At 55.6% G+C, this 16796-nt stretch overlaps 2 protein-coding genes across 2 annotated transcripts in view; one reads left to right on the forward strand and one right to left on the reverse strand.

Moving 5' to 3' along the window:
* SGSM2 (small G protein signaling modulator 2) overlaps positions 1–6472 on the forward strand; it is a 33058-nt gene extending 26586 nt beyond the window's left edge. Inside the window, exons 18-24 of the mRNA XM_015566813.1 lie at positions 620–1003; positions 1240–1364; positions 1775–1857; positions 2071–2180; positions 3504–3600; positions 4576–4743; positions 4967–6472. Coding sequence (XP_015422299.1) covers positions 620–1003; positions 1240–1364; positions 1775–1857; positions 2071–2180; positions 3504–3600; positions 4576–4743; positions 4967–5055 — 1056 coding nt within the window. The 3' untranslated portion in view covers positions 5056–6472. The remainder of the gene's footprint in view (positions 1–619; positions 1004–1239; positions 1365–1774; positions 1858–2070; positions 2181–3503; positions 3601–4575; positions 4744–4966) is intronic.
* A 3755-nt stretch (positions 6473–10227) lies between these two features.
* The window catches only part of MNT (MAX network transcriptional repressor), a 13307-nt gene continuing 6738 nt past the window's right edge, over positions 10228–16796 (reverse strand). Inside the window, 2 exon segments of the mRNA XM_015566814.1 lie at positions 10228–12338; positions 12505–12793. Of these exon segments, the coding sequence (XP_015422300.1) occupies positions 11581–12338; positions 12505–12793 (1047 nt within the window). The 3' untranslated portion in view covers positions 10228–11580.

Here is a 16796-nt window from a genome sequence, read left to right on the forward strand (position 1 = left end):
CAGTCTCTCTCTCTCTCTTCTGTTCCCTGTCCTGGTCCATGGTGAGGCCTGTTTCCAACCAGCACAATATGTTTCCTTTCACTCCTGACCTCGCCTCAGCTTGTCCGAGGCCAGTATAACTGATCAGGTCCTTGCTAGAAAAGGTCCCTGCCTTGTTGGTTTTCCTAACGCCTCCAGGCTCGCCCCCCCCCCCCCCCCCCCAGGAGCTGTGAATCTCATCCTGTGTTAGAAACTATCATCATAGTAAGAGAGTGACTTCAGGTGTTTGTAGAATGACACCGCTCACACTGCCATCACGTACCACTGAGTGTCCAGGCCTCTAGTCTCCCTTCTTCCCTGCAGCAGCCACAGGAAGCCTGGGGTGTTCCCCTTCTTCTCATGCGCCAGGAAGAAGCTGAGGAAGGGACTGGATAGGGCTGAAGTCTTCATGTTGGCCTGGAACCTCATTTCTCCACCTGGCCAGCTGGGTCAGAAGGGAGGCAGTGCTGGAGGCCGTGGGGTGGAGTAGGTGTGAAGAGAATTCTCCCTCCCTCTCGTTCTGATCCCAGGAAGGAGACACTGAGCCGAGGGAAGGGGCTGGGGTGCAGGTATGAGCCCCACCATCTGTTCTCCCCACCAGGTGTTTATCTCTGTGGATGACCTGGAGCCCCCGAAGCCCCCAGGCACGGAGGAGTGCAGACCAGGGCCCGAGGAGGAACCCGGAGCAGGGCCCCCGGGCACCGCCGTGGTGGAGCAGCAGCAGTCAGTGGAGTTTGATTCTCCAGACTCAGGACTGCCTTCCTCTCGCAATTATTCCGTGGCCTCAGGCATCCAGTCGAGCATAGATGAGGGGCCGAGTGTGGGCTTCGAGGAGGACTGCGGTGGGGAGGAAGGCTCCGATGGGCCGGAACCTGCAGTCCACGCTTTCTCCGAGCCCCAAGATCCCAGCCAGGAGAAGGCCTCTCGGGCCGGCGAGCTGGAGGCAGGGGAAGAGCTGGCGGCTGTGTGCGCTGCTGCCTACACTGTATGTGGACAGTCCCAGGCCCTGTTCTCAGCTGGCCCCAGGGCCCTCCTGCCATCCCAAGGCTTGGGGGCAGGCTGGCGGGTGGAAGGTGGGGTGCCTATCTTGGAGGGCCTGGAGCCCGTCTCTCCGCGTCCCAGAGGACTGTTCGCTGAGTCCTTGGCTCCCTGCCTTTCCTGCTTTCCTTGTGGGCATCACCTCAGGCCCCAGCTTACCCTGAGGGCCTTCCACTCTTTCAGATAGAACTATTGGACACCGTGGCCTTAAACCTGCACCGCATAGACAAGGATGTGCAGCGATGTGACCGCAACTACTGGTACTTCACACCCCCCAACCTCGAGAGGCTCAGAGACATCATGTGCAGGTGCCATTGTCGGGCAGGGCTCAGGGTGGGCGGCAGGGACCCTGCTCAGTGAGGTTAGGTCAGCAGTGCCCTGCCCCCTCGCTGCACCAGAATCGCACTGGACTCCCTCTGGGGGGAACACCTCCTCCTGCAGTGCCCCTGCCCCGCCCTCTTCATCACAGGTTTTTCAGGGAGCCTTCCCGTTCTCCCTCACTCTGGGGCTCCCCCACCCCGCCCCAGCCTTGTCTCTGTCCCTGACCCCCTGCGTGCCTTGAAGACAGGGCTAGTTGTTCACCATGGTACTCCCAGCGCTTAGGGTCCCGGAAGGCTGACTGCCGGTAGCAGGCTACTCTAAGCCCCATCTCCCTGGGGGTCCCTGAGGGGATGGGGACTGGCACACACCTACAGCGACTCTGTCCCTGGGATTCCAGCTACGTGTGGGAACACCTGGACGTGGGCTACGTGCAGGGCATGTGTGATCTGCTGGCGCCGCTCCTCGTCATCCTCGATAATGGTGAGGGATGGGGCCGGGGAAGGGCGAGTTCCCACAGTGGCATGCGCCTCAGGCATGGGGGCGGGGTTGACATAAGCTGGAGAAGGAAAGAAGACTGCCAGGTCTAGATGGGTAGGAATATTAGACAGCCCAGTCCTCTGGGCCACAGGCACCCCCTGTGAAGTGAGATGTTAGGGTCTCCTGCCCTGTGGCCTCATTCCTGTCTCCCCTCAGATCAGCTGACCTACAGCTGTTTCAGCCACCTCATGAAGAGGATGAGCCAGAACTTCCCCAATGGGGGCGCCATGGACACCCACTTTGCTAACATGCGCTCCCTCATCCAGGTGAGGACTGTAGCTGCTCCTGGGCATGTGACCAGGCACCACTGGGCTTGTCCGTCTTCCACAAGGAGGCCAGGGAGTGGCCCAAAAATTTCTTTTATATATAAGCTTAATTTCTTTCATTAAACACACACACACACACATTTCCCCCCCAATTAATGGTTGAAATAGAAGCTCACAGTAGTTAATGTGGGCTTCTATTCCTGGCTCTGGTGTTCCAGGCTGGGAAGCCCCAAGTGGGGCTGAGACCCCATGCTTCCCAGCTTCTTTCTGCAGCTGAGATATCCCTTCAGAGTCTCAGCTGCCACACGTGGGAGCAGGGCCAGCCCTTTTCACGTCTCTGCCCTTCCTTCCTACCAGTCTCCGGTGGCTTCTTCTATCAGTCCTTGGTAATAAGACTTCTGTTCATTTGGTTATTCAGATTGTTTTATAATTTAGTTGTAATTCCAGTTGGGACCTGGGAGGAGGTGAGCGTAACTTCCACCTACTCTGCTGCCATCTTGGATCCCCCTTGACATTCAATATTATATTAGTTTCAGGAGTACAGCATAGTGGTTAGACACATTCCTAACTTATGAGGCATGGTGATGCCCCCATAAGGCTGGCACCCCCCTGGCACCATATGTGGTTATTACAGTGCTACCGACCATATTCCCTGTGCTGTAGTTTACATCCTCGTGACTGTTTGGTTACTACCAATTTGTACCTCTTAATCCCTTCACCTTTTCCACCCAGCTCCCCCACCCCTTCCATCTGGCCACCATCAGTTTGTTCTCCATATCTATGAGTTTGTTTCTGAAAACACATTGTTTTCACTGTTAAAAATAGAGAGGAATGTCAATATGTGAATGCTTGTGCTCATGAAAGTTCTGGTGAATAGTATGGTTGATGAAGTCAAACACCCAGAGCCCTGGCCAGGTGGCTCAGTTGTTGGAGCATTGTACACCAAAAGGTTGCGGATTGGAATCCCAGTCAGGACACATGCCTAGATTGAGGGTTCAATCCCTGGTCGGTGTGCATACAGGAGGTAACCAATCAATTTACCATCTCTCACATTGATGTTTCTCTCTCTCTCTCTCTTTCTATCTCTAAAAAATCAATAAACGTATCCTTGGGTAAGGATTAAAAAAAAGAAAGAAAAATGGTATAACTCTAAAAAGACTACAAACCCAGAGAGATGGTGGGGCCGCAGAGTGCACCCTAAGAGATGAGAGAGGCTCGAGCACAGCTGCCAGGCGCCACAGCAGAAAGGGCCTGGTGGAGGGTCGGGGCAGCAGGGAAGAGGCACATAGGCTCAGTCCTTCTCTCTTTTCTCACTCACACAAGATCCTGGACTCAGAGCTGTTTGAACTGATGCATCAGAATGGAGACTACACCCATTTCTACTTCTGTTACCGCTGGTTCCTGCTGGATTTTAAGAGAGGTAAGAGGAGGGTTGGATGGCAGGCCTAGGGTCAGGGGTCTGGGTGACCCTTTTGCCCCAAAGTCATTGGTCCTGGACCCTAACTGAACTTTGGAACCACTTGGGGAACTTTTTGTTTTTATTTTTTAATATATTTATTGATTTCAGAGAGGAAGGGGGAATGAAAGAGAGATAGAAACATCAACGATGAGAGAATCATTGATCGGCTGCCTCCTGCATGCCCCATGGGGGTTAAGCCCATAACCCAGGCATGTGCCCTTGGCCGGAATCGAACCTGGGACCCTTCAGTCCGCAGGCTGACGCTCTATCCACTGACCCAAGCCGGCTAGGGCAACCTGGAGAATTTTTAGAAACACGAATGCTCTAGGTCAGTGGTCGGCAAACTCATTAGTCAACAGAGCCAAATATCAACAGTACAACAGCTGAAATTTCTTTTGAGAGCCAAATTTTTTAAACTTAAACTATGTAGGTAGGTACATTGTTATTAACTTAATTAGGGTACTCCTAAGGCTCAGGAAGAGCCACACTCAAGGGGCCAAAAAGCCGCATGTGGCTCGCGAGCCGCAGTTTGCTGACCATGGCTCTACCGGGCCTCAGACTACTAGTGTGGCAGGCTGCCTGGGCATCGAGATTGTAAAAGCTCTTTAGGTGACTCCCAAGTGAAGACAGGGTGGAAAATCACCCTCAGGCAACGGCCTTTGGTACTGTTCTCCAACCAAATCCCCTCTGGGCACCAAGGTCTCTAAAAGCAGAGCTGCTTTAGCTGGAGAGAGGAGTAGAGGCTACAGGGGCCTTATCTGCAGGAATTACCAAGGAGAAGGGCAGGGTCTTGGCCTGATGCACAGAGCCCACCCCCTCTTGGACCCGGCTGCGTAATGGAGAGAACCCCAGAACTTTGGCCCTTGGAGCTCTGTCTCCATATGTGGCCCCATTGGAGGCCATGGGTGGCCAGACTTAGTCCTTTTTTGTCCCCAGAGCTGCTATATGAGGACGTGTTTGCGGTGTGGGAGGTGATCTGGGCGGCCCAGCACATCTCATCAGAGCACTTTGTCCTATTCATTGCCCTGGCCCTGGTGGAGGCCTACCGTGAGATTATCCGTGACAACAACATGGACTTCACCGACATCATCAAGTTCTTCAATGGTAGGAGCTTGTCCAGCCATCTGGCTGTCCCCAACAAGGGGATAGGGGCCTCCACTCCTGGCCTGGGCAGGGTTGGAGAGGCTCAGAAATACCGGGTCCCCGCCCCATACACAGATGTCAGGAGTCCAGCAGGTGGAAATGGTGTAGGGTGGGCAGCCATAGGGCTCCTCCCAGACTCTTGCCCTCGCTCCGGCATCCCCACAGTTACCCATGTTTCCTCCAGAACGAGCTGAGCATCACGATGCCCAGGAGATCCTGCGGATTGCCCGGGACCTCGTCCACAAGGTGCAGATGCTCATAGAGAACAAGTGAGGGCCAGGAGGCAGCAGCCAGCCAGAGCCTCGGCCCCTGGCCCTGGGTCCGTGGGGAGAGGTGCAGGGGTGCACAGCAGAGACTGCCCACCTCTCGGCCAACCCTGCCTGCCCAGCTGTGTTCCTAACAAAGTGTGAGCCTGGGATCCGACTCCGGGCAGTTCTGGCCCTGAAGGGCAAGTCAGGGGCCAGGGTACCCTCAGGTCAGGGCCAGGAGGGGAAGGGGCAGCCTCAGGGAGCAGCTGACCTGGGGAACACTGCCCCTGCAGCCTCAGCCTGAGTGCCCCATGCCCTCTCCTGGGTCAGCCTGGGGCCCTGTCGAGTCACCAGGGCTATGTTGGCTGGGCCCCACTGGTGAGGGTCGTGTGAGGCAAGGGGACTCTGTTGTATTCCTTCTGAGCGTCCCTTTGTAGGCCCAGTGCATGTGTGTGCACCAATCCCAGTCGGGGCAGCCAGAATGGCTACGAGTTTGGGCGTGTTTCCTGGGCCACCTTCCAGGTCCTCCTCTGAGACTGGGCAGAGCAGCCCACCTCAGCAGCACTGCCACTGCCTTTGGCCACCTGAGGTGACCCCATGCCCTCCCCAAGCCCGTACAGTGCACCCACGTGTACCTGTACAGTCTCACTCCTGCCACCTCGCTCTTGCTTTATGCATTAGATGCATCCCTGGAAACTGTATACACGACACTCTGCCAGCTGGAGGATCTGGAATGTGGTTGGAGCACTTTCTCTCAAGAGGAATCCCAGGTGATTCCTTAGGGAGGGGATCCTGTCACAGCCTCCTCTCAAAGGTGGCCCCAAAACTTGGGGGCAGCCCATCGTCTATCCCAGGCATCCGCTGAGTCCTAAGGCTGGAAGGAGGAGGTGCCTGGGTCTCTCTTGTTTGTTGCTGATGAAAAGCAAGGTTAGCTCTGCCTTCCGCATGCTTCTCAGGATGTCCAGAGGCCTAAGGACCCAGAAACCTGCCTGGGAGAGCCTCACTCATGAGGGGAGGTGTCATGCTGCTTGTTCTGCCATCCCCCACCCCCAGCCCCCAACACATGCAGGCTGGGCCTTGCCCCAGGCCCAGGAGGCTGCTCTGCCACAGGGGCTGGGGCCTGCCCAGCAACCACTAAGGGCTGGAGACTTCCTGCATTTGAGAAACAGAAAAGGACCCAGTAGCTTTTCTGCATCCAGCACAGCCCCCCGCCTCCTCCCGCCAGCCCACCCCTGTCCCAGGCACTGCACGGCCTGTTTGGGGGCCAGCCCGCCCCATTGCCCACTCTTGTCTGTGAGTCCTCAGCCTCCACCAAGCACGGTGGCCATTGTGTGCCTGCCTTAGTGACTCAGTGGTTTGTGAGGAGCAGAGTGTGTATGATTTTTGGCTCAGAAACTATACTCTTCAGTGTAACAAACCAATAAACACAGCATTTGGCAATGCTCGAGGCTCTGGGGGCTGCTTGTGGGCTGGTGCTGGACAGCGAGTGACTGTGTGCGGGAATTCTGTCGTCTCCACAATAGAACAGTAAAGAAGGCCAACCCCATGAGGCAAGGATGGCGAAAAGAGAGAAACAAATTTCCAAAAGAGGGGACCTCAGCGATGGGCTGGTTGGGGTGGGAATAATAGGTAGAACCAAAGAGAACCCTGAGAGCCAGCAGTCCCATCTCAGACTGACCAATGGCCTCTGCATCCCCTGGATTAGTGTAGGTCCTTGTCCCACGCCTTCCGCAGCCTGACCTCCTGAATAGCTACAATGATAAGCTGGAGCCTCCCAGCCCCTCCAGCCAATGGGGAAAGACCCCGCTCACTGAGCACTGTCTCTGAGATGTCTGCTTCAAACTGAGGGGGAGCCTCAAGAGAAGCCAAACCTGCTGAGGCGTGGAAAGGGCCCCTGACTACACCCTGAATGGGCTCCTGGAACTAGAAGGTTGGGTCAGCTGAAGGGAATGCGTGTGTGGATAGGAGGAGCAGGGAGTGTGAGGAGAGCAAACATCATCCCTCCAACTCTGTAAGACTTCCTCTTTCACAGAGCGAGCAGAGCTGCTAAATGGAAGCTCCTGGATTCTTACTTGGGATTGTTGTTTCCCGTTGCCCTGGCCATAGGCCCCTCTCTTGCAGGCTCCAGCTGAGTTGGGGTGGGAGTCTGTGCTTTGAGAGCAGGGAGGGGAGTTTCTGCCAGCCCTTGCAATATAGTGAGAGCTCTCAGATGATACTGGGTCATCATTACCACGGGCAGTCTTCATCTCTGTCCCAGTGCTGGGCATGGTGTCTGACACTGAGAGGGCGCGCAGGAAATGATTAAGTTTAAGGGTTGGCCTTCCCTATCAGTGGTTTTCAACCTTCTGGCCCTTTAAATACAGTTCCTCATGTTGTGACCCAACCATAAAATTATTTTCGTTGCTACTTCATAACTGTCATGTTGCTGTTATGAATTGTAATGTAAATATCTGATATGCAGGATGGTCTTAGACGACCCCTGTGAAAGGGTCGTTGGACCGCCAATGGGGTCGCGACCCACGGGTTGAGAACCGCTGCCTTAATTGAAGGCACCCATCTCTCCCTGGAGCTACCAGTAGAGGGAGCCAGCATCTCACAAGTGAAAAGGGCTGAAGGAATTGTGGGGCACTGTCTGGCCTTTGGAGGCTGGCTTTTCTTCAACTAATGGAACCCCAATACATTAGTGGCCACCACTACCTTCCCTGAGGATGACATCACTCACACACACACACACACACACACACACCCGCGCACACGCGTCCTACATCCCTGGACTCACCCTCCAAAGAGAAACTGAGTCAGTACCCCAGGCTGGGGCTGGGAGTGGGGAGGTGTCAGGGAGTTAAGCAAGGCAGGATGAAGCAGCCTTGCTGGTCTGTAGTTAGGCCCAGCTAATTGCTCCCTCACCTCCCCACTTCTTCCTGAGACAGCCTGCCACAGGGCCGGTTTCCCCTAAACTGGGAAGATTAGTCACAGGGACAAAGATTTTCCAAAACCTGTTTGCAGGCCACCTTAGAACATGGTTTTGACCTCTTCCTCTTCTTGTTCCCTCCCCTGAAAGGACAGCCACGTGGACTCCCAGTTGACCCGTCCTAACCTCTACCCCATGAATGCTTCCCCTCCGCACCTTCTTTCCATTGAACTTTCATGAGTTTAGGATCCCGCAGTTGTACAGCAGGCCCAGGGCGGGATGGCACCGCTCAGGGAGAACCTGGCACGAGTCGAGGTCTGACTGAAGCTACACAAGGTCCAGGCTAGCTGTGTCTCCAACGTCACTTAGCCATCTCAAACCTGTTACTTTTTCTGCCAGAATGGGGCTAGTTCTTGGCTTTAATTCACTGTTGTTATGAGATAAAACAAGATAGTGTTTGTAAAATGGTTTGAGGAAGTACTGTAAAAGCATAAGGAGGACCAGAACTGCAGTTCTGGGAGCTTGTTGATGATTCGACACCGGGATCAGAACGGGAAGGTCTCTAACTTCTTCTAAAACTGACCAGCACCGAAGCTGCTTGAGGACCCCCCCCACACACCCCAACAGGGAAGGGACCTGCTGCTTCTTGCTGGAGGTCTCTGCCTCCTTTGGCAACAAAAGGACCCAGATGCTGCAGGCTGGCAGCTCCGTCTCAGGTTTCAGTGCAGGTTTATTTCAATTTTATATTTTATTCCAGGCAAGTGCTTATTACATGGATAGTATTCATGTCTCAATACCTAAAGTCTTGGAGCATGAACAGCCACTAGAATACAGTTCAATAGTAAAAATACAATATGTACAAAAGTAGGGTTTTTTGTAATTTTTTTCCCACACAGCAGATGTATCCAAACACATAAAAATCTCTACAGTCTGGGGTCACTACGATTTATATTTCAGGAAACAGAGACACAGTGACCGAGTCCTCACTGTAAACAAGGGCCACCTCTTTGGGGGATGGGGGTGGGATCCTGGGATGGGGGAGCAGCAGCTGTTCCTGGAGAGAGCAGGGGTTCTGGTGACCCCCGCCCCCGTTTCCCTCCAGGCATTCCCTGCCCTTCTTTGGCCCCCCCCAAGGAACCAACCTCCCCCTCTCCCCGAGGTAAAGATTCCCAGCCAGTGAGCCACTCTGAACATCAAAAAGTAAAACACGCATGAGAGGTAAGATGTGTGTGTGCGCACGTCCCCCAGGCTGGAATGGCTAGGGAGGGTAGGGGAGGGGCAGGGCAGGCGGTCCCACAGGGTGAGGACAGATGTGGTCCTGATAGCTCTCAGAAGGGAGATGCCCAAAGGGCTGGGCGGCTGCCCTCTCGGGCACAGAGTCACAGCATTCACAAACAACAAGAACAGCAACACCCATCGTCACCAGTCTGGACATAGTCATTCGGCACTAGATTCAGGGCCCCCACTGCTGGGGACGGAGAGGGGCACGGGCAGCGGGCGGATGAGGTATCTGTGCAGGCCCGAGGGGCGACTGGCTGACACAAGTTTTAACTGGACCAGCCTCAGGATGTAGGGAGGTGAACGGAGCTGAGGAGAGGCGGTTCACCCACGTTTTGGACTCTTCCCTGGGCACCAGGCCTGCCCTTCTCCCTGTTCTTTCCATTGTAATCACATCGGGAGTGGAACTGGCTCCAGAGGACCCGGGTGGGGCTAGCGGCTGCAGGTGCAGGAAGGCAGCAAGCCTGTGAGGTGGGAGCACTGTGTGGGCTGGGGGCGGAATGGGACTCTCTCCTGGAGGCCTCTAAGGCATCTGAAAGGCCTCCCCTTGCCCCACCCCCAGGAGAGACAGGAGAAAGTCCCCTGGGAGGTCTCCAGGACCAGGGAGGAACTGCAAGGGAGTTCTTAGGCATATAAATCCGTTCAAGACCTCTGCGGGGGCCACTCCAGAGGGTCCTGGGCCCCAACCTGTCAGTGCAAACTTCACACCTAGGGACACTCTTGTCCTCTCGCCACATGGAAAGGCCTGTGTCCAGGTGGGCAGCCAAGTGTGCACGTGTGTGTAATGGTGTGTCTGACACAAGGCCACTTGTAATAAATACCTACATAAAAAGAAACCCCGCCCAGCCGGAGTGGCTCAGTGGTTGAGCATCGACCTATGAACCAAGTCATGGTTCGATTCCCAGTCAGGGCACATGCCTGGGTTGGGGCTCAATCCCCAGTAGGGGGTATGCAGGAGGCAGCCAATCAATGATTCTCTCTCATCATTGATGTTTCTGTCTCTCCCTCCCTCTCCAAAATCAATAAAAAATATATTAAAAAAATTAAAAAGTCGAAGTCTGCCAAGGCAGAGGCAGGGAAAATAGCATCCCCTACACACCAGCTCCCCTCACTCCTCTCCACCCCAAGCTCAGCCCCGCCCTTGGCCCAACTAAGGACCTTTCCTCAGAGGAAGGCAGTGGCACACAGAAGCCCCCACCAGGGTTCACTCAGTAACGCCCACTGGAGAAGGCAATGTTCAGGGCGGAGATGACGCTAGAGACGGCGTTGTTGGGGCAGAAGCAGCAGCCATGCAACAGCCCGGCTCTGCTCCCTCTGCAGGTCCTCAGGGCCACCTTGGGAAAGGGGTGGGAGCCTAGAGGAACCCCTGCCTCAAGTGTGGCTTCAGGCTCCTGGAACCCAGACCGGATATTGGTCCACGTCTCCCAGGTGGCACCCCAGGTACCCATCCTCAGGGCGTGCAGAGCACTAAGCAGAGGCCAGTGAATCGGGGGAGTGACAGCCTCTGGAAGCCAAAAGCCACGCCTAGGGATGGGAATGGAGGTCCGGAGCAGCTCTCAGTCCAGACCCAGGCCGGGGATGGTGGGGACGATGGGACAGCCAAGCCTCCACCCCCCCACCACCACCACCACCCTCAGCCTGCCCTCTTGAGGTCAGGAGCCCAGTAGTAAGGGGTGAAAGGCTCAGAAACTTGGCAACAGCTTGGGTTTGGTTTACCGTTGGTAGAAAATCCTAACTAGTTTCTGCTGTAAGCAATCACAGTGACTGCAACTGGGTTGGCGCGCCCCAGGCTGGGCACCCACCTGTCTGCGAAGGACTCCAGACCAGCCACTTCCTAGGACTTCTCACCTGCACTCAGAATAGGGCCCACAGGGCTCCCCAACTTTCTGAGCCAAGTTGCTTCAGTTCAGTTCCTCCTCTTTCCCCTCCATAGGCCTGGGAAGAGAGGCTGAGGCTCAGGAGGGAGGGCCCAGATCCTCAGCCACATCACCAGACAGAGCAATAGCAGCAGCAGCACAGGAAGGCAGCAGGGGAGGGAGAAGGCAGAGAACATGACATCCACATCAAACTTTCAGGGGACAGGGTGGGGAGGCAGGAGCAGCACCAGGCTGAGTCGGCAGCACGTCCACCAGAGCGTCGCTCATCACTTTATCAAGTCCTAGTGCAGTGAACTAACCCCCTGCCCTGTGCCCAGCTCCCTCCCCTGGCTCAGAGTCTCTGCACCCCCTTCCCCTAGGAGGCCTGGGGGTGGGTGTGGGTGGGGTGGGCCTGGGCCGGACTGGAATGTGTGGAGCTGGTGGGAGAGTGTGGGGACAGGTTCCCCTTCTTGCCCCCATTGGGGGCCTCTGAGTGGCCTCATCCTCAAGCCAGCTTGAGTGTGCTGACCGGGAAGGAGGGCATGGTGACCATGGTTACAGGGTTGAGCACTGTCTGGCCCACCAGCTGGGGGTGGTGCACCACCTGAGCCCCCACGGCTGGCTTTGCCATGACGGTGGTGGGGGGCCCCAGCCCAGCTGTGCCATTCACTTGCTGGTGCGAGAGGGTGTGGGCAATGTGGCTCACCGCCACGGGCTGGCTCACTGCCACAGGCTGTGGGTATAGGGGAAGCTGGGAGCCAAGGTGGGCCACGTGGTTAAGGGTGGCGGGGTGCACTGTGATGTGGCCAATAGGGGGTGTGGCAGGTGCCAGCTGCACGGCAGGGCTGGGGGCTGAGGGGGCAATGTGGGCGATGTGCTTGCCGCCTGGCCCCTGGAGAACGTGGTTCACAGTCTGGATGACTGAGGCGTGGGTGGTGGCTGTGTGGGCGATGACTGTGGAGCCGCCCCCAGATGCAGCCATCAAATGGGCTGGAGCTGGTACCAGCGTCTGGGCAGGGGCAGCTGGTGGGGGAGGAGGAGCCGGCAGAGGTGTCTTCTGCTGTGGTGGCGGCTGCTGCCCAGGCAGATGGGCTGGAGACAGGGCCACAGGCTGGGAGTGGGGGTGCGGGTGGGGAGGCAGAGGCACAGGGGCGGTGCTGGGCGGTGGCGGCGGCAGCTCCGGGTGGGGGCGCTGGCTCAGCTTGGGTAGGCCCAGGCCGGCCTGGTCCTCCTCCATATCCTCATCTATGTTGTCCTCGCCCTCTGTGGGGACACGAGGACAAGGAGAGGTCAGAGGGCTTGGAAACACAAGGCTGGAGAAACGGATGCCCCTGGGGCCTGGGGACATCATGGGGCTGGGAGGGGAGGGCATCTTTCCAGCAGGCAAACGCCTGGCCAGGAAGCCTGACATCTGAGAGGCGGGGCTCACCAGAGGCAGTAGAGGTGGAAGCCTGGTCGTCCTCGGGCTGGCCTGTCTGTCGGAGCACACGGTCAATCTCCAGCACATCCATCCACTGGCTCAGCTCATGTTTGAGCTCCGCTAACCGCTGCTGCGTGGCGATCTTCTCCCGCGCCAGCCGCTCCATCTCATGCTCGTATTCCTTCTCCTTCCTCTTCAGGGACTGGAGAGCAGGGCAAGGAAAAGCAGGACACCCTGAGCAGCAACCCTGGGCCCACAGTACCGCGAACATCCCCCCACAGCCACCCTTGCTTCCAGATCACCTGGTCCACAGGGGCAGGTCTGCAGTAGGGGGCTGATGGGGGCTGAGGGGGGCTGCCGGAGACCACACCTGCCTCCTGGGCCATCGCTCTGCCCAGTGAGGCCCAGGGTCCCAGGACTGTGGGCTCTCCAGCAGGTGTCATTAAGAGAAAGCACAGATCCAGGTCAGCGACTTCCCCTTCTCCACATCAACTCTGGTCTGAAGAGCTTCGCTGCCTCTAGCCCCATCCACCCTCCTGGCAGCACCTCCCTCCATTCTGCAAATGACAAAAGGCGTCACAGATTTCTCAGGTATTGCCCAAGGCCTATACACACCACCATTCATACCATTCTGTCACCCACTGATGCCGGAAGCTACCCTCCTTGGAACCCAATCCCCATAGAACCCCAAATGGGTCAGCCCTTTTCTCCACCTCATCATCCACTTAGTCTACTTCAGTGTTCTTAGAGGATGACCCACTAGGCTTTGTAAAACCCCCACATTTCATCTCCTTGATCTGCCTCTATCTGGCCCCCAGCGGCTGCTGGCTCTGCACCTCCTCTCTGACCTCCTAGGTTACTCCCTGAGCCTCTGTTTTCACACTGCTCACAGCCCCTAGACTCCTCAGGCTGCTGAACTGTGCTCCTCGGCCCTGGATTGTGCTCCTCCTCTAACACCTGTACCTGAGTTGCAATGACCAATGAGAAATGGCTCTCGGGGTGCTGGACAGCATCGCTGACTTGACTGAGCACCCCTGGAGAGGCTTCTGTCTTTCCCACAGGTTCCGGGTCACTCTCACCCGAGAAGTGATGTTACCCACTTCGCTAAGAACACCCTTATGCAAGGTGCCAACTCTCCAAGTTCTCCAGGGCCACAGGCGACCATATGCCCCTTAGGCTGACCCCTCACATAGGGGCTGGATGCCCGTCTCTCAGACTGTGGCACTGCTCCCTATCAGAAGGGTCTCCAGTTTCCCTTTGCATGAGGCTTAATAGCAGCTGCAAAATGCCAGCTCATGTCCTATTTCTTGGCTGCCTTCCACTCCAAGTCTCAGCCATCCTCCATGACCTCCTGACTCTGAAACCATTAAACCAACCTAAGTTTCGCAGGCCTCCCTGTTGCTGGCTTCCCCTCGGCCCACGCATGTCGTGACTGCTGGGTCAGCCAGATGACAGACCATCCTGCCCTGCTACCTCCCAGGTCTCTTTCCCGAACTGCTCTGGAGCTTCTAGCTTCCAAGGCGTGCCAGTCACGGCCAGTGCAGAGCTCACTGGCTCTTCATGTACCAAACTCACCATGTGGTCTTGGTTTGCCTCTCCCAGCCTTATGTATCCAGATGCTCACATGTGGCTCCTCCCTTCTCAGTCTTATCTGCTCGCGCTCCAAGACCACACTTGGGCCCCACCTCCTCCACGGCCCTCAACAGTACATCCTGACATCCACCACATACCTGAGCATTTAATGAAACTGTCAGGGTACACTTAATCAGGCAATGACTCATATCACAAAATATTTCATGTTTAGTTTTCCACTGCATACACACTGTCCTGTCTGACCCTGAGAGAGAGGGAAGGACTCCTCTGTAGTTAGCGCATGTCCCCTGGCTCCCCCAGTGGCAGGACAGAGCGGTGGACAGTGTCTCACTTGGCCCAGGGGCAGAATCTGAGGATGGGAGTGTGTGAGCTCCCACCTCCATCCTGCCTCTCCCTTCATCTCAGGAGAAGCACAGTCACCATTAGATTTGCGCTTCTCGATTTCATTTCCTCAGGGCAGCCCCTCCTGACTGTTCACCTGCTCCTCTTGGGCATAGCAATGTCTTCAACTCTACACACCAACTAGGCCCAACTTCCCCACACTCCCTCCGACAGACCTTAATTCCTTACCTCACCAGTGACATACCTCAACCCATTCGTGCCTGCAACACAAAGCCCAGGTACAGGCATGCTCGGCAGCAGCCCGAAACCTGGAAGCTTTACACTTCCGCAGCCATCCCAGCCACACAGCCCCCTCTGTCTTCTTGGCTTTGAGATGAACCTGCATCTCCCCATATTTCTGCCAGAAAGACCCCCGCCTCTTACCCACACCCACCCGTCTGGCTTCTCCCCCAAAGAGGCGACTGCTAGCCATGACATCAGTTGAGGCCACATAAATGACAGGGCCTGTGGTGAGCCAACCCTCACTCCAACCTGGCTGCTGCGGGCTGCAAGTGGCCATCCTGAACTCTACCTGCTAGCACAGCGGTTCTCAACCTGTGGGTCGCGACCCCTTTGGGGGTTCGAACGACACTTTCACAGGGGTCGCCTAAGACCATCCTGCATATCAGATATTTACATTACGATTCATAACAGTAGCAACCTGACAGTTATGAAGTAGCAACGAAAATAATTGTATGGTTGGGTCACAACACGAGGAACTGTATTTAAAGGGCCAGAAGGTTGAGAACCACTGTGCTAGCAGGAGAGGTAGACTTCTGGCGCAGGGAGAGAGAACATCAGGGGCCCTACCCTCCTTTTCTCACCCAGCCCAGTTCACCACAGCCTAGAAGCCCCTGAAAGTTTCCCCAGGGTATAACTTTAGTCTGCTTCATTTTAATATTTTTTAAATTGACTTCAGAGAGAGAGAGAGAGGGAGGGAGATAGAAACATCAATGATGAGAGAGAATAGATTAGTTGCCTCCTGCACACCCCCTACTGGGGATCGAGCCCGCAACCCGGGCATGTGCCCTGACCGAGAATCCAAACCTGTGATCTCCTGGTTCACGGGTTGAGGCTCAACCACTGAGCAACACCAGCTGGACACACACTGCTTCATTTTCAACCCATTTCCTTTCTAAGACTACCTGGATGTGTGGTTTGGTGCCTGCCTACTCCTCCTCTTCCTGTCTCTGTCCACTTAACTGTCATTTTTCAAACGCTTTAGCACCTCCAAGCTGCTCTGGGTCTGGCCGGGGACTAATCTTCCCACAGCTTCCTGCCTCACACACCACCAAAGCCCTCGGTGTACACGCCCTACCTATGTGGCCTCTCCAGTTTTCTCTTTCAGCTCCCATTGCGCGCCCTGCTGCCTCCCATCTCTGCATGGCAGTCCTCTTGCTGGAGAAACTTCGGCCTGTTGTGCTCTCTGCCCTCTGCTTTGCTTAGGTCAGCCTGAGACCCTCAGGTCTCAAGTCAAATGCTCTGTCCTCAGTCACAACTCCCCACCCAGAACAAATCCTGCAATCCTGTCCTTATTACACCCTCCGGCACTGTCCTCTGGTTTATTTGTTTATAATCTAACACAAGACCCAACCCAGGAGGACAGAGACCCATACTTTTTTCTTTGCTCCCTGCTTTATCCTCAGAATCAGACACAGGACTGTCCGTAGTGCTTGAATGAATAAATAAAAGAGTGAAGTTGAGGATTTAGACAGCCTTGTAAGTTTCTGCTTCCATTGCCAGCTCCGGGACAAGTATCTCTATGGACAGCCTGCACCCAACTTGCTTCCCATTCAGCCCAAGCAAATATCCCGATTTTGCTGGTTCCACTGAATCTCGATGATGTACTTTCAAACCCACACGTCATGCCAGCAGGACTGCCTTCCCTAAGTATGTGTCTATAAAGAGGAACATTCCCATTTCTCAATAATTGCTATTAAGTTAATACTTATAGGCCAATCCTCCTAACATTCTCATGATGAAGACACTTTTTTCCTATTTAGCGTCACCAGAGTACAGGAGAAGAAACTGGTATTCTCTATCTCTCTCTCTCTCTCACACACACACACACACACACACACACACTCAGCATTTGATCAGGGATGTGCTCCCAGGCTACATGGCTGAAGGACCAGTAGCTTACATTCAAGCCCAAATTCTGTAAAAACGTCCCAGAAACAAGCCTCCGGGATACGGAGCTAAAACCACGCCCCGGCGCTTCCCTCCCCCTCCCGAGCTCTTCCGGACGCAGGCGCCGCGCCCCGCCAGGAGCACGCGCGCACCCACGCGGACCCGGCTTTGCTGTGTCACCCCGGGGCCCGCACCCC

The sequence above is a fragment of the Myotis davidii genome, unplaced genomic scaffold, assembly GCF_000327345.1.
Source record: "Myotis davidii unplaced genomic scaffold, ASM32734v1 scaffold363, whole genome shotgun sequence".
Lineage (NCBI taxonomy): Eukaryota > Metazoa > Chordata > Mammalia > Chiroptera > Vespertilionidae > Myotis > Myotis davidii.